A 21851-nucleotide genomic window follows, 5' to 3' on the forward strand; every position below is an offset into this window, starting at 1 on the left:
CTCCAAGGAAGACATCAGTTATGAGTATGGGACTGGGGAGAGATGTGAGGACTGAGGAGCTTTGCTGGCAGAAGGAGTGGGGGTGGCAGAAGGGGCGCTATCTTGGGACACAAAACCCAGAACTACTCCCAGCGAGTCACAGGGTGAGAGGGATATCCCACTGCCAGGGTGACTGTATTTTTGGCTTCTGTGTTTATGTTTTGCAGTTTATTTCTGCCTCATCGCTAATATTTCATTAGAAAGTGGCTCTTCCCTCCCCCACCCCCTGCCACACTAATATTTTTGGGAGGAAATCTTAAAAAGACCCCAGCTGCATTCAGCATGCTTGCGTGCTATCTTAAGGCCTGCCTCTACCGGCATAGGACTCCGTTTTCAGAATGCAACTCAGTGAGGAAGTCAAGTTTTCTATCTGAATATTCATTCAACATACAAGGTTTAGACACACACACACACACACACACACACACACACACACACACACACACACACACACACACACAAAACAGGCCAAGTAGGACAAGGTGAATTCTGACATTCCCATGGTTCTCTACCCAATCCCATCCTGCTGGCTGGTCTTCCCTCCCAAGAGCCTCAGGCTCTGTCCCCTGGCATGTGGCACTTTGCAATCTCACTGCCGAATATTTACCAAAGGCCCAAGGAATGTGGTGTTGGGGCAGAATCTGCACCCATGACCAGCCATGACTTTGTGGGTTCAAGTTTGAATAAACTGCAAGAACCCCAAAGGAAGACCTACCAGAAGCTTCTAACATCTCTCAGCCCATTCCTTCCTCTGTCTCTGTCTCCCTCCTCCATCTCAGCTGCTCACTCTACCTCTCTCCCCACGCATGCATGCACATTCAGAGTTATATATGCACATTCCCAGCAGCCTCCCCTGAGACAGGCCTGGCAGGACCCCACCAGCTCCAGCAGCAAAAGGTCCTTGCTGGGTCTCTGATATCACTACCTACCACCACCCTTGTGAGTGCTCCCCAAAGGGTTGGTGTCCTTGGGTAGACCATCCCCAATTTCCCACAGTTCCTTCTGGGGGTGCCTGTCAAACCACCAGGCCCAAGAGGGGGCTGCCCCTCAACGCTCCTACCCTTAGCCTCTGCCCGTCCCCAATATCCCATCCAGACAGCCAGTCTTGGCTTGCTCCGATGAACGGCATGGCCCTACTGCCACCAGGTGTGCTGTCGGGCTCACTGTCACTTTCTAGGTTTCTGTTTCTTCATGTGGAAAATGAAGTTGGCTCACAGAACACTGAGAGCTCCCACACCTCCATCCTCCAGCGTTAACTATTTCTCACTCTGATAATCTAAGTCACACTAACTAACGTGCCGATGACGGATGAAGACCCCAGACTGCACAGCAACACCTCCCTCAGATCTCCATAATTCAGTGGTTCCAAGACACTTATGTTTTCTAAGAAGTAAAATCTGCCCCCGTCAAAAAACTGTGGATCTAACAAAGTGTTATCACATTTTGATTTTGCCAAGAACAGACATTAACACTTTTATTAAACCTATCATCTGCTACTATATTCAATTCATAAAAGAAAGAAAAATAGGACTATATCAGTTATCTATTGTAATCCAAATATTTTTAACTCCAAAATTTAGTGGGTTAAAATAACAATAATTTGCACAGAATTCCGCAACTTGGGCTTTTCTCACCTGGGGTCAACTCATGCAGCTAAAGTCATCTCAAGGCTCATCTGGCACTAGATGGGCCAAGACAGGCTCATTCATGTCCATGTTCACCTAGGCTGTCGGTCGGGGGCCTCAGTTCCCCTCTAGGTGGCCTCTCCAGCAGGACGACCTGGACTTCCTAAATAGCAAAGGACAAGTGAGCAAGCTCCAATGCACTGGCAGGAATTTTCAAGCCTCTGCTGGCTTCCTGTTTGCCAAGGTCCTATTGGCCAAAACAAATCATGTAGCTACACCGAGTCCAGGTAGGAGGAGATGACACAAGGGTGTGAGTACAGGCGTCCCCAACTGAGGATGATTTGACTTATGATTACTTAACTTCATGATGGTGTAAAGGCGATACACATTTAGTAGAAACCATACTTTGAGTAGCCAAACAACCATTTGTTTTTTTACTTTCAGTACAGTATTCAATAAACTACATGAGATACTTTATTATAAAATAGGCTTTGTGTTAGATGATTTTGTCCAAGGGTAGGCTAATGTAAGTGGGTTTTTTTTTTTTTTTTTTGGTTTTTTGGAAAGAGTCTTACTATGTCACCCAGGCTGGGGTGCAATGGCACAATCTCAGCTCACTGCAACCTAGGCCTCCTGGGTTTAAGTGATTCTCCCATCTTAGCCTCCTGAGTAGCTGGGATTACAGGTGTGCACCACCATGCCCGACTAATTTTTTTTGGGGGGGGACAGAGTCTCACTCTGTCGCCACTGCACCCAGCTAATTTTTCTATTTTTAGTAGAGACAGGGTTTCACCATGTTGGCCAGGCTGGTCTCGAACTCCTGACCTCATGATCTGCCCACCTTGGCCTCCCAAAGTACTGGGATTACAGGCATGAGCCACCGCGCCTGGCCAATTTTTGTATTTTTAGTAGAGACAGGATTTCACCATGTTGGCCAGGCTGGTCTCAAACTCCTAACCTCATGATCCACCCACCTGGGCCTCCTAAAGTGCTGGGATTACAGATGTGAGCCACTATGCCCAGCCTTGTAAGTGTTCTGAGCATATTTAAGGTAGGCTAGGCATTGATGGTCTGTAGGTTAGGTGGATTAAATGCATTTTCTACTTAATGATATTCTTAACTTACAATGGGTTTATCAGGGTGTAACTCCATCGTAAGTCAAGGAGCATCTGTACCTGGAGACAGGATTTATTGTAGGTTATTAATTCAATAAGCTACCACAAGGGCATAATATCAGAAATTCTTTTTCCGATGGAAAAATTTAGCTTCGTGCAAACCTGGTACACAGTCGCCTGGGTAACTTCCTCAGTGACGAATGTAGGCTTCAAGCATCAGAAGCCATCATGAACTAGTCCAAAGTGGGGCGTTTGGGAAACACAGCACTGATTATCGCATTCTTTCCAACTGAGCCAGAGGTGACCTCAGAATCCTTCTTAACACAGCTCTCTAGATAGCTTCTTCCCTATTGGTCAGAGAGGTAGGCACAATTCAAGTCTATGTGCCACTGCTTATCTAAGGGTTTTATATGCAGAGCAGGAGTTTTCTTTTAAAAGAGAACACTAAAGAAATAATGTTTAACCCAAAGGAATGTGGCATCAAATCAAGCCTGCATGAGTAAGACTCCCTGATGGTGGAACTCCAGGCTCTGTGACCAGGGGCAGGTGCGGGGAGCCTTCCAGGATCCTCAAACCACCCCCTCCAGGGGCCCATCTTAATGCTCCTTATGTGCCAGGCAATAAGCCTCCCGGGGCAAGGGCCCTCACACATCCCTGCAGGCGGCCTATGGCAAGCAGAGACATGGGACCCTCATTTTAGGCCAAACCTCACTAGTCCTGGCTCTCTGGGTACCTCACACAAACGTGAGTTGCATCTCAGCTCTCAGTTCTAGTGGGTTCTCAGCCTCTGTCTGGCAGCATTGCCCAGCCCAAGGACTGACAAAGGGCACCCTGCAGACTCCATCTCTCCCTTCTCCAGAGCCAATGAGGAGCAGGCCGGGAAGGTCACAGGAGCCCACCCCCAACCCCTGACTGGTAAGAGCCCCAGCGTACAGGCTGGGATGCTATCATTGGGTCGACCCTGAAAGTCCCTCCCTTTGGGGCACGGTCCAGGCCTTGAGATCCCCCACCATCGGAGGTGGGGCTTTCTGAAAACCAGAGGATCCTGAATGACAAAATCCTCCCAAGTTGGAAATACTCTGCACTGACATGGTGGTTACATGACTACAGTTGACCTTTGAACGACATGAGGGTTAGGGGCACCCACCCTCTGCACAGTTAAAAGTCCACATATAACTTTTGACCCCCCCAAAACTTAACTACAAATAGCCTACTGTTGATCAGAAGCCTTAACAATAACATAAACAGTCAATTAACACATTATTTTATGTATTCACGAAATACCTAAATTCTTGATTTTTTTCAATATTTCTAGGCTATGCAGTAAATTGTCACAAATCTCCAGAAAATGTTGCAATACATGTATTGAAAAAAATCCATGGATAAGTGGACCTGTGCAATTCAAGGCCATGTTGTTCAAGGGCCAACTGTATCTACATTTGTCAAAACTCATGGAACTGTACACCCAAAAAGTGTGAGTCTTACCTTAGGTAACTTAGACCTCAATAGACTAAACTTTAACAAAATCTCCCAGCCAGCTCCACTCCCTAATATCAACCTTTCTGAGTACCTCGTGTGTGCCCAGTGGGTGTTTTAAATAATAAAGATGGCCAGGCGCGGTGGCTTACGCCTGTAATCCCAGCACTTTGGGAGGCCAAAGCAGGCCAACATGGTGAAACCTCATCTCTACTAAAAATACAAAAATTAGCTGGGCATGATAGCAGGCACCTATAATCCCAGCTACTTGGGAGGGTGAGGCAGAAGAATCGCTTGAACCCTGGAGGCAGAGGTTGCAGTAAGCTGAGATGGTGCCACTGCACTCCAGCCCGGGTGACAAAGCGAGACTCCATCTCAAAATAATGATGATGATGATGCCTAACATTGACTGCACATGTTTTATGTGTAGGACAAATTCTTTATATACATGACCTCATCTAATTCTCAGAACCAACCCGTGAAGTGCTGTGACCTGTACTTTTGAGATAAGGTCACGGGGATCTAGAGAGGTTGAATACCTTGGTGAGGTCAAGGCCAGGTATGGGAGCCAGGACCCAAACCAGGACTTTCTAACTGAGCTAAGCCCGTTTCACTCTACCAAGTGCCCATCCAACACTAGCTCCCAGGCATGGGGTGTTGAGTGCTATTTTATACTTAACTGAGGCCCAGAGAGGCTAAATGACTTGGCTGAGGCCACTCGGCTAGGAAGAGGTGGCACCACGATCTGAACCAAGTATTGTCTTATTCTAAAGCCCACTCTGTCTTACTGCCCACAAAGGAGGCCTGGGGTCCCTCATGCCCCATTCCATCTGCTGGGCTCTCTTCTCTGGGACTGCCTGGCCCCGGGTGACTCCTTCCCCAGCCATGCCCACCCCCAACCTGTTCTAGCAGCTTTGCTGGCCAAGACTACCAGAGGCTGATGCCAAAGGATGGACGGTCAAAAATATCTTCGAAAGCATCTCGCCATAGCTGGTCTGACACAGACAGACTGAGGCTGTGGGATAAGGGCCTTCCAAGGGCCTCTGTACAGCCTAGGAACCGGGCCCTCCTGGCTTTCCCAGACCAGGTCAAACATGGTTCCCACCCTCCCAACGTTTCCTGGGGGAGAAGCCGAGGAGCTTGGACAGGCAGGAATCAGTGTGCTCCCAGGCGTGGGCCAGCTTCTCTGAGCAGCCCATTCCCATGGTCTGTTCCAGGGTCCTGCTGTGTGGGCCCTCTTGTGGACTCAGTCAATGCTACATCCTCCATGGCTGGCCAGTTGGCCTCCCCTGGAGGGCCCCGGAGTTGGTCCTTGTGCTTAGGCAGAACTGGCCCCTGACCATGTTGGTTGCCCATCTTTCTGTGCCTTGGTTCTTGGCAGAATGTCTGTTTTAAAACGGATTTTGCTTGTGAGTAAGTAAACCTTCTCTGGCCGGAGGAAGCCAAAAAGGTACCTTTACAGTGAGGATCCAGGGATGGTGCCCAGAACTTAAACCAGCTGCCAGGTCTAGGAGGGGAAAGTGAAGCAAGTGACTCAGATGAATGATGCACCCCTTCTGCTGCTCTCTAACTGCCTGCCCCAGGGAAACCACTGCCAGACCTGATGACCACGGTCCCTTCAAATGGGGCCAGCGGCCATGTGGACTGACTACAGCCCATCACACACCAGAAGAACACACCAAGAGTCTGTGCATTATTCTCATGCAAGGGACCCAGTGGTCAGTTACCCCATGCAGCATGAAACTTTTACATGGGAGAAAGTAATTTTCTCTAAGAAAGAACAAAAGAGCAAAATTTCTAACAGGTAGTCTCTTTCTTCTCCATTCTTGTACAGCCCTCACCTAGAAATTCTTTACTGCACAGGGCTCACTTCAGATACCTGTACTGTTAACTATTTGTGGGAGACAATTACTCTCTGACCACCAGATATTGTGCCCCCTAACTCCCCCTCTCTCAGCAAGGTAACCCTTCTTCTGGCCAGGGTTGACTGTTTCTGGGTCAAGTCCTGATCATACCTGAATCTTGCGGCCTCGTCTGGGAATCTGGACTTGGAAAAGAAAGAAAAACAGAGAGACATCAGACCTCCTGTGTATCAGAACTTTTCATTTCAACATGGGGGTCATTGTTGGGGGCCACATTTGCCCTAAAGATGGGAAGCAATCCTAAAGTGGTCCTGCAGAGAGGAGGGGTGGGTGACATGCAGAGCAAAGCAGAAGTAAGAGACAGGGCCAGGGGTGGTGGCTCATGCCTGTAATCCCAGCACTTTGGGAGGCCAAGGTAGGCAGATCATTTGAGGTCAGGAGTTCGAGACCAGCCTGGCCAACATGATGAAACGCCATCTCTACTAAAACTACAAAATTAGCTGGGTGTGGTGGTGCATGCCTGTAATTGCAGCTATTCCAGAGGCTGAGACAGGAGAATCGTTTGAACCCGGGAGGCGGAGGCTGCAATGAGCCAAGATCACCCTACTGCACTCCAGCCTGGGTGACAAAGCGAGACTCCGTCTCAAAAAAAACAAAGAAAGAAAGAAAGAGACAGAGGGAAAGAAAACTGCCATGTTCCCAACACTTTCCCCTCCTAGACCTAGCAGCAGGTTTAAGTTCCAGGAACCAGCCCCGGATCCTCACTGTAAAGTTACCTTTTTGGCTTCCTCTAGCCAGAGAAGGTTTACTTACCTGCAACCAAAATCCCTAATCAAAACCCTTTCAAAACAGACATTCTGCCAAGAGCCAAGGCACAAAAAGATGGGCAACCACCACTGTCAAGTGAGGGAACACACAAGAGACTAGAAAAGAAAAGCTGGGCCTGCGGCTCCACCATTGCAGAGTGTTTTATTCACAGCAATTTGACTTGGCACTTCATTCCTCTGAGTTAAGCATTCTTCAAATACTTTTTTTAAATGTAACTCCTGCTGGAGGGACAAGTCATGAATTTGTTAATGGCAAAGAGGTTTGGATCCTTGTGCCGTCTCTGAGTGACGGGGAGTGGCTGGCGGGACTGCTGGAGGATTCTGTAGCCACTGCGGAGTTCAGCTGGAAAGCATGCAGAGGGAGTCGGCAGACCTGGATTCTGAGGCTGGCTTTGCCTAGTGTCCTGGGGCAGTCTCTTCCCCTCCCTGACCTCAGTTTCCCCATCTGTAAAATAAGAGGGTGGGCCCAGTCCAGACATTAGACAACCTGGTCCCATCTAGCTGTGGATGTATCCATGAGCTCTGTTTTCTAACTGCTGGCCCAGGGAAACCACCACCCAAACTGATAACCATCATCCCTTCAAATGGGTCCAGCAGCCATGTGGACTGACTACAAGCAGTTGTTTTCTGAAACTTTCATCTGTCCTTTGGGCACAGACTCCTGCCTGATGGTTGTGCTGTAAACAGTTTCTTATCCCAGCCAGCGGAGATGGTCACTAAGGGACAATGACTAAAGGAAAGAAAAGGAAGTAAGTGGCCAGAGGACTTCAGCCTTCAGCCCAAGGAAACATGGGAGACAAGCAAAGAGAGGCCAGCCTGAGGCCTCAGAGGCAGCAGGCTGGAGCCCGAATACCTACAGCTTCCCTGTCCCAAACAGAACCAGCCGCCTGGGTACAGGAACCACTGTTCCTCATCACAGAGAAACCAATAAGACCACGAGGTCTGATTTACAAAACATAGGAAGCCCCAAGGGACATCATTTAATTGTCAGTTTATAGGAAGCAAAGGGCACTGGCGTAAACCATTTCCCTCTGAGATCTTGGGTGCTAAGTGGGTCGATGAAACAGGAGCTCCATCCTACAGAACTTACTCCTGGAGTCTCTGTTTTCTGACATTAAAATTCTGAACATAACTGACAAAACTACCCACTAAGTATGCAAACATCTGGGAAGCAAAGCAGTCTCAAAATTTCAAATGACTGAATAGGAAGTGACTGTAGGCTCTTCCTATCGGCTGTTATTTGAGGCTCCACCCCATATCAGAGCAAATATTTTTTAAATGAACACTTATCCCACATCAAATATAAATACACTCAGTCCTCAACTTAGGATGACTCAACTTATGATATTTTCAACGTTTTTATGGGTTTATAGGGACGTAACCCTATTGTAAGTCAAGGAGCATCTGTTCAAGCACTTCCACTGTAATGCAGCATATTTTCCTACAAATCTTCACATTCTACAAACCCATACACTAAAAATAACAGGATTCATGGGGAAAACAAGGTCGGTGTACATCACTCCACACCTGTGGAACCTTGCTACCGGAACCTTTCCAAAAACAGTAACGGGGCACTCACTTCTTAGGGGGCCATTCTCATCAAAATGCAAAACCCAACAGGGCACAGTGGTTCACACCTGTAATCCCAGAGCTTTGGGAAACCAAGACAGGCAGATCACACCTGTAATCCCAGAGCTTTGGGAAACCAAGACAGGCAGATCACTAAGACAGGCAGTTCGAGACCAGCCTGGCCAACATGGTGAAAATCTGCCTCTACTAAAAATACAAAAATTAGCTCGGCATGGTGGCACACACCTGTAGTCCCAGCTACTCGGAAAGCTGAGGCACAAGAATCGCTTGAACCCAGGTGGTGGAGGCTGCAGTGAGCCGAGATCACACCACTATACTCCAGCTTGGGCAATAGAGCGAGACTCTGTCTAAAAAAAAAAAAAAAAAAAAGCAAAACCCATCCAGGGTGTCACCCATACACCCATACCCATCATTTTCTTATAGGGACAATGTCTTTGCAGCTCCTTCATCTGCCCTCTCAGCTGCCAACAGAGCTTAAGGGAATGGGGAATGGAACAATACTAAAACAGCCCTGACTTACACTAAAGGTAGTTGCATCTACAGATTTTCAGCTTTTTTTTTTTTTTTTTTTTTGCTTTTTTCATATATTAGCCTTTAATCATGAAAAAAGTGCATTCTGGGCTGAGCGCGGTGGCTCAGGCCTGTAATCCCAGCACTTTGGGAGGCCGAGGAGGGCAGATCACGAGGTCAGGAGATCGAGACCATCCTAGCTAACACGGTGAAACCCCGCCTCTACTAAAAATACAAAAATTAGCCAGGCGTGGTGGTGGGCGAGTGTAGTCCCAGCTACTCGGGAGGCTGAGGCAGGAGACTGGCATGAACCCAGGAGGCGGAGCTTGCAGTGAGCCGAGATCGAGCCGCTGCACTCCAGCCTGAGCGACAGAGCGAGACTCCGTCTCGAAAAGAAAAAAAAGAAAAAAGTTCATCCTGATCTATCAAAGTGCAAACATACTGGGAAAAATTGAGAATGTGCCAACACAACTTTTCTGAATACCACCATCATTCTTCATTTATCACTTACAGAAACACATGTTCTAGCACAACAAACAAATAATTGTAAGTGTCAGACAATCACTGGGCACTTGCAGAACGTCTTAAGAAGTGAGATCTAACCTACAAGTTGCTTTAAAGCATAATATAGTTTTCTAAAGTTTGTAGTTTTAACATTTTTGCCAAGCCAACTCTGTTAGATTAAAAATAGCCACACATTCTTTGCAGGTCCTCTCACTAAGAGGTGAAGGCAATTTCTCCATCCCTCTATCTGAGCTGGCTTCAAGACTTGCTGTGACCACCAGGAATACAGCAGACGTGATTTTATTGGACTTCCCACGAAGGCCTCAAGAGGCCTTGCAGCTTCCCGTCTCATCCTCTTGCTGTCCTGAGGCCACCACATAAAGAAGCCTGAGCTTGCCTCTTAGAGGATAAAAGACCATGTGGAGAACGAAGCCCAGCCGACAGCCAGCACCAACCCCCAGACCTGTGAGCGAGGTCATCTTGGACTACCCAGACTAGTTGAGCCATCAGAGTGTTGCAGTCACATAAGTGACCACAGGGAAGACCACCAAAACAACCACCCAACAGAGACCTGCCCAGAGAATCATAAGCACATAAAATGACTATTGTTGCCAGGCACGGTGGCTCACGCCTGTAATCTCAGCACTTTGGGAGGCTGAGGCAGGAGTATTGCTTGAGCCCAGGAGTTTGAGACCAGCCTGGGCAACATAGTGAGACCTTGTCCCTATTTAAAAAAAAAAAAAAAGCCAGGCATGGAGATGTGCACTTTTAGTCCCAGCTACCCACAAAGCTGAGGTGGGAGGATCGTTTCAGCCCAGGAAGCAGAGGTTACATAAGCCAAGATCACGCCACTGCTCTCCAGCCTGGGTCACAGAGGAAGACCTTGTCTTAAAATAAATTTTTTTAAAAAGACTATTGTTTTAACCCATTAAACTTTGGGGTGGTTTGCTACATAGTAAAAGCAAATATAATGTGACATTTTATAGACATTTCAATAACTTGTTTAATGCATTGATTGTTTTCCCTGCTTGGGAGCCAATAAACCTTTTTATTCAGATCTCAGTGAGTCATGGGCCCCTCAGAAGGGGCTAAATCAGCCCTAAAAGTAACAGTGTCTCTAAGGACCCTACTGAGATTGGATAGAAGTCAAGGGTTGATCCACAATCCAAACTCCAGGGAGGGCAACCCGCAGCAGGTGCACGAGGAACCTGACCTAATGTACAACACGGAGGAGGAGTCATTTCCAAACTTCAGACAGCTCCTGAGGGACACAGAAGACTCTCCAACACCCCAAACCTAGGCAAGACTCCAATCTTTCTGGCTCGATAATAGCCCCCTGGTACTGATGAATATGTTATCTCCCATGGGAAAAGGGAGTCAGCAGATGTGATTAAATTAAGGATCTTGAGATGGGGAAATGATTACACAAGTAGGCCTAATAAGAGGTCCTCATACAAGTGTCCTTAGAAAGGGAATGGGAGGAGGAGGGGCAGAGTCAGAGAAGGGATGTGGCAATGAAAGCAGGGGCTGGAGTGATGGGCTTGGAAGATGGAGGAAGGGGCCACGAGCCAAGGAATGCAGGTCACCTCGAGAAGTTTGAAAAGGCAATGAAATGGATTCTCCCCTAGAGCCTCCAGAAGGAATACAGTTCTGCCAACACCTTGGTTTTAGCCCAGGGAGACCCATTTTGGATTTATTCCTGACTTCCAGAAATGTAAGATAATAAATTTGTATGGTTTTCAGCCATTAAATTTGTGGTAAGTTTTACAACAGCAATAGGAAACAAATGTACTGGATAATTCCTCCTGCCTACAAGAATGTAACTTGGGACATTTATTCATAATAACAATAACAGCCAATAATAATTGCTCATATTAATTCAATGTCTACTTCATGCCCGGCTCTACTCTGAGTGCTTTTCATATAAAAACTCATTTAATTCTCACAAAGACCATATGAAGAAGAGACTGTTATAATCCATACTTTACAGATGAGAAAAACTGAGGCTTTATGGGGTTAAGTAACTTGCCAGGGTCACAGAGCAGGTCAATGACACAGCACAGATTTGAACCCAGGTGGTCTGGCCCCAGATCTCACATTTAACCACTACGCTTCCCAAATCAACCTAACCATGATAATAAAATGACTGGAAGTTACTGAGAGCCCTCTATGTACCAGGCTCATACCTAAGCTCATTACAAATACTCTCATTTCATTCTCACAGCACCCCAGTAGAGCAGAGATTATTAATCGTCCTTGTCTACAGCAGAAAAAACAGATGCAGCAATGTTAAACCCAGATGTTACAAGCATCTGAGACCAAAGCCCAGGTTTAACTGTACACCCTACTGCCTCCCTCATCCGTCTTGAGGCCCAGATGGCTGAGAAGACAAAGATAAGGAGCGCAACCACATAATTCACCTTCCAGACTGAGATACTTAGAAGGTGAAAGATATCATTATTACTAATTTCACTAGGAAAAGAGGCATAAACTAGAACTATTCCAGCAAACCAGGACATATGGCCACCCTAAAAATAAGGGGACTAAAATCAAGGCACAAACACTGCAGCTCAGGATTGCCCAGAAGGGGTGCCATGGAGCAGCTGCCAGGCCCGCAGGACATCTGCGGCTGCCAGGTCACGGTCAAGGCTGGAAGAAGAGGGGTGGTCCTGGCAGAGCTCAGAGCAGCATCTGCAAAGCTGCAGTCTGGGAGTCATTTGCAATGACAGGAACGCAGCAAGGATCAGCAGGGCCCGCTTCAGTGGGGCGGGTTTCAATTCTGAGCACTGCCTGTGCTTCCTTGGTCGTCTCCTTGCTGGCCCTGCTCACTCCTGGGGATGCCCAGGCCTGGGGGCGCCCGCAGTGGCAGGCGCTCACTCATTCCCTGCCACACGCTGCTCATTCATTAAAAGCCCCTGATTCCTCCCCGCTGTTCTAATTATGCACAGCAGTAATAAAGATGCATTCTCCCTTACCAAAGAGGCCTATTTATATGAAAAGAGAGCATTTCGCCCCCACAAGATTGAGTCGTCACTCCAGGCCTTATTGGAATCAAAGCAGCTTCTCTTCTGAGATTGTCCAAGCCTTGCCTGACTCCCCTCCAGCTTGGCCCACTCCTGAGCATCCACATTTCCAGGAGCGCCACTGCGGAGTGGGCAAGATGTAGACGCCATTGCCCTCTGCTGTGTCCCCTCATGTCTTGCTGACTGACACTCAACAAAAAGTAAGACATTTATTGAACACCTACTAGTGTCCTTAGTAAAAAAAAAAATGGAAATGAAAGACATAGTCCATGCCTTTCTCGGAAGAAAGGGCATTGAGAGAAACAGCACAAGATTTTAGGCTCCATGGCTGACTCATATTCCAACTCCAGCATTCACTGGTTGGGCAAGTTAGCAAGTTTTTCAAAGCCCTCAATTGCCTTATCAGCAAAATGGGGTAATAATAATACCAGCCTCACAGCGTTGCTGGAGGAGTCAATGAGATACAGGCATACAAAGCTGGCATATCGTAGAGCCTCAACAAACACTAGTTGGAATTATCAACCATTAAGTACCGAAGGCTTTGGGACCACACAGGCAGATCTCATTCCAATGGATGAGCCCAGGAAGGCTTCCTGAGAGGTGATACCTTGACTGAGTTTTGAAGGATGAGTAGGAGCTTGCTAAACAAAGAGAGGATGTCCCAAGCAGGGAGAACTGCATGTGTCCAGGGCCAAAGGCGATCACAAGGCTCTGGGAAACACAAGACACTGTGTAGGGACATACACAGAAGGCATGTGGGGACCACCAAGGCGGCAGACAAGTTGCAGCAGCAGGTGTTGACACGGAAGTGGATCCCACAGCCAGAACCCTAACCTGCAATGCCCAGAGCATCACCCTGACCTTTGCTTACTTCCTTTAGGGGCTATAACCAGCGCCCTGTCACTACCATCTACAGCTTGGTGGCTGAAGGAAGTAGGGCAGCCACTCTCTATTAGCTGCAGGCCTACTCAACACAAGTCCCTGAGGGCCTATGACATGCCAGGCACATGCCAGGAGAGGCTGTTCAGCTTGACCACTTGGGGCCTGCATCCCATGGCCTAGGTCCTCACCTAGGCCCCCTTCCAGCTGTGCGCTGCTAGGACTGTCAGCTTTTTCCTCTGTGAAATGGGGATAACAGGGCGTCCTTCATAGTCATTCATTCAACAACAAACGTGGTCAGGGCTAAATGAGATAACTCAATATTCCCAGGTTTCAGCATACACTAAGTCCTCAATAAAAGTCAACGTTTAAAATGTTTATTTTTATTAAGATGAACCTCCAGGATGGCATCTCCAAAGCCCAATGCCAGGCCTCGAGAGATACCCTCAACCCAGGCGAAACTGCCTGCCCACCATCCCTCTCCTCAAGCCCCTGCCCTGGAAAAAATGACTTGGTTTCCACTCCTCATGTCTAGCCCTGACTTGGTCACCATAGGAGCCATCCCTGTCCGAACCACTCTGTCCACCCCCAATTCATCTCACCCTTCTAGGGCTCCATGTGTCAACCCACTCAGGTCATGCAGGAGGGGGCAGGACTGAAGGTCATCTCAAATTTTGCTGTCCAACACCCAGACCCTCAAGTGTGGCCCTTCAGATTTTGTAAATTAAGTAATTTAAACATCTTATTAAGAAAATTTGCAAACATACACAAAGTAAGCAGAATAGTAATGAACCGCCGCTCCCCATCACCCAACTACCACATTTTGCCATTCTTGTTTCATTGGCACGCACCTCTGCCCACTCCCCACCCCACCCCAACTGCACTTGTTGGAGAAGATTTCATGGCCAGCCTTTCTGACACCAACCCCCAACACCACCTACCCACCAGCAAACCCCTCCCCAACCCAGGACTGCCACTGCTCACAAATTCCAACAGTGTGATATTTGTGGCACCCATTCTTTTGTACCAAAAACATTCTGGAAATCCTTCCCAGGAAGCACAACCATTTTTATGTCCTTAATAGAGTGGTAACCACTGCACACATGCATAAGGGCTGTATGCACAGGTTGGTGCCCTGGAATCAGATGGCCTGGGTCCCAAACAACACTTCCCAGATGTGTGACCTTGGATAGGTCACTCAACCTGTTTTCGGATTTCCCACCCAGGAAGGGGAGAATGCTGGTAACAGGTTTGTTGTGAGCCTTTAAAACAATAAAATAATGCACGCTCTTTTCCCAGCAATGAGGAAACCTTAGAAATAAGTGTAGGGGCCAGGGGCAAGCCGACTCTGCTCCTATGCAATACTATTCACATCCTCCATTTTACAGATAAAGGGAGAGGTGCCCAGAGGCACAGCGAGCTGCCAGGGACAGCCCGCTCTTCAGGTTGGTCTCTGTCCTAAGTCCATGCACCTGGAATTCTCACTGGCCACCTTGAGCTGGAGATGACTGGAAGTGAAGAAACAAATACTCCAGAACAAACGCAGAAGAGCGGTGGCAGGTGGCTCGGCATACCAGGTATGGGTGTCCCCATCCTGGACAGGATTTCTCCCAGCACCGTGTGTGTGTGTGTGTGTGTGTGTGTGTGTGTGTGTGTGTGTCTGTCTGTGTGTGTGTGTGTGTGTGTGCGCGTGTGTGTGTTAGGATAGGGGTGCTGAATTTGATTTACAAGACAAAACAGTGTTGGGAAGGGTGTGGGGAGTGGGTACACATTCCTGCCCACTTCTGATTTGACAAATCCTATGCCCAACCTTGCATTTGGTATCATCACCCACCCTATCCCAGCATGAGAGGCAAGAAACTGGCTCAGTAATTCTCAGGCTTTAGCAATTCAACACCCCTACTTATCGTCCTAAAAAAATTTTTATTTTCTGACTTAAAGGAAAAAAGTAAAAAAAAAAAAAAAAGAGTCAATCCAGTTGCTGAGTGATGTTCAGACAAAGACAGCTGCCAGTCCATTGCCTGCGTTCGCCAGCTGAGGAAGAGTACAGGCGGGGACTGGGTGTGTGTTTGGGGACGGCCTGGGCTCTCCGCTGCCTCTCCCTGGAGTGAGCCCTGTCAGGATCCCCCACCCCCCACCCTGCACTCCCCCACCACTGCAGTGCCGCGTGGGGAGGCACCTCCCTGATCCGCAGGAACAATGGGCTGGGGTGGGGGCAGGTGCGGCTTGGAGTGCAGCAGAGGGTGGGGGCCGCAGGCCCGACAGCAAGACAGGGAACCCAGCGCAGATGGTGGCTGTGCTGCCACTGGACTCAGTTTCTCCAGCTTTTGGGGCCCCGCAGAGCCAAGCGCTCGTTTCGTGGCTGAATCTCCCTTGCGTCCCGGCATTTTAATTTCATCCTCGCAGGCGGCTTGCCTGTCGCTCCCGGGAAAGCTGCCTGGGCCGCGCTCCTCTCCCCGGCGGCCGCTCCCGCCGAGGCCCTGCAGGTCAGGGACGCGCGGCGCCTCCATGCGCCCAACTTTCCCCACTTGGGACCCACAGGAAGACTGGAATCCTGGCCAGCCGGGCCCTCCGTGGGAGAAGCCTTGATTTACAGCCCTGGGCTCCGAAACCTGCTCCTCCTCTTCCCGCAACCCCCTTCCCCGTCCTCTCCGGCTCCCCCACCCTTCGGAGCCCTAATCACGCTCCCCAAAGAAAGCGGCCCTAGCACATCTGCAAAATACGAGCGTCTGTCCTCCGCACTGGGTGCCTCCCCCTGCCCCCAGCAAGGAAGGGACCATCGAACCCCCGCCGCTTCACCCTTCCCCAGCCCAGTGAGTCCCTGGGGATGGGCGGGGAGGTGGGTGAGAAGCCCTTCGGCCGCAGCTGCAGCCCCCACTCCTGGCTCGAGCGTCCGGCCGGGGTGGGATGGGGCGAGGGAACAGGTCCAAATCTCTGATATCCCCCAGGCTCCCACTCCTGCCTCGCTGAGTCACGAAAATTAGCCGCTGGGGCCACCCGGCCACCCGGCGGCGGGCCCTTTACCCAGCCAGAGCCGGCCTCCGCAGCCCATCGCGCGGGGGCTGCACACGCGGGGCGGTCCTCACCCGCACGCGCGACCAGCCCCGCAGGAGGCGCCACCCGAGGCAGGGACCAACCAGGCGCCTCAGCGGGGGCTGCAGTCCCCGCCGCGGAGTCCGCACCCTGGCGGGGCGCAGAACATGTGACACGCGGGCCGTCTCCGGTCCACCGGCCCCCGGCCCCCGGCCCCGCTGCTGCTGACCCCGGCCCCGCCCGCCAGAACTGGATGCAGCGCGGGCGTCCCCACTTTTCCACGGCGCGCGAGGGGGTGCGGGGCGCGGGGCCAAGCGCGCCTCCTCCCTCCCTGCCCCGCCAGCCGCGGCCGCAGGACCCGCAGCCTGCGCTCACCTCGGGGCCCGTCGCTGCCGCCGGCCTCCTTGTCCGCCATGGTCGCGCAGCCCCAGACCGCGAGGGGAGCCTCCGGCGCAGCACCCGTGCCCGTGCGGGTCTCTGTCCGCGTCCGCGGCGGCGCTCGGGCCGGGTCTGAGCCGCCGGGCAGCCGGAGCGCTGCTCTGACGCGGCCGCCGCCGCAGCCACGGCTCCTCCCCGGGCCCCGCCCCGGCCCGCCCGTCGCCCCGCCCCTCCGAGCTCGGGCCGGCCGGGAAAGGTCGGGGAAGGCGGGCGCGCGGAACTGCTCGGCTCCGGAGCTGCGCTCCCCGCCCGCCCAGAACGGCCCGCCGAGGCCCGGCCTCTCCTCTCCCGGCTTCGGGACCGAGCGGTCGCCCGGCAGTCGACCGCGGCGGGGGTAGTGGCGCGCCCGGGGCTGCGCTGCGGGAGCGGATTTCAGGCCCTCGGGGACCCGCGGCGCGTCCGCTCTTTGGAAGTCACCGAATGGCCAGGCCTGGAGCCCTTCAGCAAGCCCAGCGCGCCCGGCGCTCTCCCGAGGACGCCTGCGCCAGTCCCCACCAGCTTCTGTCTGTCCCCCAGGGTCCCAGGGGAGCGGCCCCGGGCCGGCGCAAAGGCGGGCTGGGTGGACCCCGGCGCGGGCAGGACCCAGGCCGCAGACCAAGGACCTGCGCGGGGGCCGAGCCCGGGGCACCGCCTCCAGGCCGCCTGCGGGACTCCATGGCAACTCCGGACCCAGGGAGGTGCTTGCCCCGGAGGCTGAGTCGCGCCTTCCATATATGGGATCCAGCTGGGCCCTCCTTAGAAGTCTGAGAATAACGATATTAATAATGCAAGGCTTCAGTTGTGAATGATTCATACTCCCTGTCCCCAGCTCCTCCACACACACGCGCCGCTGGCACCTGTTTGGGCCTGGCCAGGCACCCCCTGGGTTCGCGGTGTCACCACCCTGTCTTGGCAAACGAGGGCAGTAATAGGAATCCAAGGAGCACCGTCACTGGGTCCTTTCCGGGTGCCTGGCACTGTGCTACCTGCCTGGTGCTTTACCTCTATCTCCTTTCCTCCCCATAACTAACATTTTGCAGATAAGGAAACTGAGGATCGGCAGGGTTACAATATCACACCCAGCAGGTGAGTCGCGGAGCTGGGATTCCCACCCAGCTGTAACCACCAGCATCCCTCACTTCCAGAGATGGGTGGCATTTCCCAAAGATCACCTAGGGGAGGCTTCATCGTACAACCCCGTTATGGATGACGGAATGTGCAGAGAGCTGCTGCGAGAGCCTGGAGACCAGAAGGTGATGGTAGAGTGACAAGTTCAAAACACAAAACTTGTCTTCTGTCTGCCTGCATTAAAAATCCCAAATGGACAGTTCCTGGCTGTGCATGAAACCACAGTCAAGTTATTTAACCTATCTGAGCCTCAATATTCTCATCGGCGAAATGGGTATAACAGGAGAACCCACTTCATAAAACTGAAGATTAGACGAGACTATGCATGTAACATGCTTAGCTTGGGATCTAGCACATGGTAAAAATCATTAAGTCACTGATGGCCCCCGAGGGCCCTCCCTGCCTGCCTGCCTGCGACAGCCTGCCCACAGCTCCCCCGCCCTCCTGTCTCACCCCTTCAGTCCATGCTTTGTGATCTGGTCTGTCCCCACCCTACTCCAGCTCCAGCTCCAGCCGCTCTGATTCTTCAATCCCTCTCACCCACCCCTGCTTCTCTTATGCTGGTATTTCAAAGACATGAAAATGTGCTTGATGCCTGGATCACCCGTCCTCTCATCTCACCACCACCAGCAACCTAAGAACTTCTCCTTCTCAGCATGGACTGCCCAACTCCAGGAAGGCTCCCCTGCATACCCATGCTGGCCAGGGGGCCCCTCCTCAGTGTCCTCAAGGCACTCGTTCCTCCCCATCAGACCAGGGCATCAGGACATTGGCCTTGACAGCCTGTCAGAAGCAGCAGAAACCCATAGCCCCTGCACATCTGCCTCCTGCTGTGGAAGGGCCTTGGGCGCCACGTGCCCTCATGGGACTCCCAGCCACAGTGACATGAGGGTGCATGAGAAGGATGGGAGGTGACATGCAGGCCCCAGTGCTGGGGGCAGAGAGCAGAACATTTTTGATTTGCAGGGGAGCATGAAAGGCAGCGCACACTCTGCCTGGGATTTGCCCTCGCGGCCTTCATGCTCATCACGCTAATTACAACGCGCCCTGCTGAGCACACCATCCGGCCCGCCAGCGAGGGGCTGTTGTGGTCTCACCTAGTTCTCACGGTGGCCCTTGCGGTTTTGCAGGAGAGGAAAGGGAAGCATTCAAAGGCTGAGGCACCTGTTCAGGCATCCTCTGGCCATCAGCAGCAAGGCTGGGGTTCAAGGCTCAGCACGGCACATCAAGGAAGGGTTCCCACCTTCCTCCCTGGAGTCTTCTTCCCCAATAGCAGCCAGAGTGAGAGCATGTCATTCTCCTGCTACCAGGTCCTACACAAATTGGCCTCCTGATGCCTCAGTGACCTCAGCTCCTTCCACTCTCCCATTCCCCCCAAAGCCCAAACACACACAGGCCCCACCTGGGGGGTCACTCCCCCGGACACATCCTTCAAGAGAATCAATCACGTGGCTTGCTCCTCCCAGAACACTCTATCTAAAACTGCTGCCTCGCCCCCACTGGGAAGTAAGTCCCAGGAGAGCAAGATAGTGGACTGTGTTGCCAGTTCTGCATCTCTGTGTCTAGAACAGCGCCTGGTACATGGCAGGCACTTAATAAATCCTTGATGCTTGACTGGCTGAATCAGTGAGTGAAGCGGGAACACAGCCCAGCACACAGACGTTCTGCTGACCCCCAGGGCTCATGCCTTTCCACAGCCCCAGCTGTCTCAGGGCACGCCCAGACTCCTGGGAGGTTGCTCTGTACCAAGTTCCCTCAAGCTCCCCTCCAAAGACTACTCCTCACAGTGCTCTCTGTGGGTACACTGCAGCACCCTCTATACCATCTCTTCTCCACCCTCCACACCCTCCACAGGCTGTAGACTGTGGTAGGTGGTGGAGAGAATGTTACACATCTCGGTTGGATACTCAAGTCCTAAAAAGTGGCCCAGCCCAGAGCCAAGTGACCACCTTCTAGTTCCCTTCCTGCTGGTCACTCCAGCTTCAAGGGCCTGCCCTCAGGTCCCCAAAGAGCCAGTGCCTCCACCGGAAGCCGATTCTCCTCTAGTTTTGCCAGATAACCAACCCTGTCTCTTCCTACAGGCCTCAGCTTGGATGGCACTTCCTCCAGGACACCACCTAGCCCTCCAAGATCACATGAGGCCCCTCCTCTCTCCTCTGTGCCCAACCCCCCATCACTCCTATCTTAGCACCTATCACAACAACTCCAAGGTCAGTAGTATTGTTAACCCCATTGTACAGATGACCAAACTGAGATACAGAAAGGTCACTGAGCTCAGAAGCTGCAGTGCTGAGACTAGACCTCTGCGACCAGAACTCAGGTCTCTCCAGCTTCAGGTCACCCACCTCCCTCTCTAGCTGCCAGCTCTCCAAATTGGGACCAGCCATGTCCACATTTAGAGCCCCCAGACCCTAGGATGGTGCCTGGCGCAGAGAGCAAAACATTGATGGAAAACAGCCTCCTCAGCTTCAGGCCTTTCTCATCCTCTCCGGGATCCCGTTCACCCACAGCCCCACACACGCTTCCCTGCCAATAGACTCCCTCTCTGCTCTTCAGCCCCCAAACAAACCCCCACCACATCCATTCATGCAAATAGAAGTCAGAGTCCAGAGGCAGGCCCAGCTAACTGCACCAGACAGCCAGGGCACTCTGTCACCTGCTATAACTACCAACTGTGGAAAGGGCTGGACATGATGCACAGCATGGGTAGGGGAGGCAGCTGAGTCCTCTGGCCCCCAGCTCAGAAGAAACTGAGGATAATTGTTGATGGACCAGATGCTAAGGGCAGTGAGCCCTGGGGGATGCATCAGGACCAAGAATGAGAAAAGTACAACAGGAGGAAGCAGAGAGCATGGGGTCAGCTGCACCAGGGCTCAAGTGGGCTCAGCTGCTCCCTGCCCACCTCAGGGGACCTGGGACATACCTCTCTGGGTCTGTTTCCTCACCTGTCAAAAGGGCCCAGTAATGATAGGTATCATAATTATAAGAGATCATATATGTAAAACATTCCATTTAGAGTCAGCCTATATATGCCACTGTTAATATGACTTATTTAATTTATATATTTGAACACAAAAATGCCATTTCCTTGTATATTATAAATTACAGAATGGATCCAGGCAAGATTTTCTTGGCTGATAAAGACACACAGAAGATATGAGTAGCTTTTTCCATTTTAATTTTTCTTTTATGTTTTTGTTAAGCTTAAGAAACACTGATATGAGTTCATATCTGAACTTTGACATAGGACACTGCCCGTCAAAGCTGCTTTGGACTTTAGGATATGCCAGCGGAACGTTGTCCATGAACTGAATATCATAAAAGAGACTAATTCATAACGGGACCAAGATTCAGATTTGCTAAAGCAACATAAAAACTTGCAGAGAAAACCTGGGCAAATGTCAGCCGCCTTGACCTCCAACTGTCAGTGCATTTTAAAAAGCCAGCCTTACAGCTGAATCATGGTGGCCAGTGTATACATCCTCCCCACCTCACTGGTCTTCCAGTCCATCTGGTGTGAATCGGTCTCTCCATTAACATTCCAAAACAACCTTCACATGTACAATGTGAGCTGCTGAGCCACTCTTTCAGGCAAAAATTCAAGGGCCAGAGGAAATTATTGCTCCAAATATCACCATCACTCAGGACTGCAATGTAAACTTTAGAAATGCCTTCTCAGGTAATGGAAGGTTATCCAAATATTTTTCGTAAGTATTTCAAATAGCAATGGCTCGTCTATGGTTAGTCTCGCAGCCGCATTCTCAGAACTGCTCAAACCCTGGCCCTGCAAAGCTGCCGGTTCATTAATAAGACGGGACATTCC

General features: G+C 51.1%; 1 protein-coding gene across 9 annotated transcripts in view; it reads right to left on the bottom strand.

Moving 5' to 3' along the window:
- HSPA12A (heat shock protein family A (Hsp70) member 12A) overlaps nt 1-21851 on the bottom strand; it is a 179552-nt gene that overhangs the window by 54339 nt on the left and 103362 nt on the right. For 4 of the 9 annotated variants that reach the window (XM_054659940.2, XM_054659937.2, XM_054659938.2 and 1 more), the window contains one exon: nt 6271-6297. The exons of 3 other annotated variants lie outside the window; for them this stretch is intronic. In XM_054659940.2, coding sequence (XP_054515915.1) covers nt 6271-6297 — 27 coding nt within the window. Of the gene's footprint in view, nt 1-1673; nt 1828-6270; nt 6298-16858; nt 17054-21851 lie in introns of those variants that run through there. 2 more of the 9 variants (XM_016919442.4, XM_024346637.3) reach the window with 2 other exon arrangements.

The sequence above is a fragment of the Pan troglodytes genome, chromosome 8 (genome assembly GCF_028858775.2).
Source record: "Pan troglodytes isolate AG18354 chromosome 8, NHGRI_mPanTro3-v2.0_pri, whole genome shotgun sequence".
NCBI lineage: Eukaryota > Metazoa > Chordata > Mammalia > Primates > Hominidae > Pan > Pan troglodytes.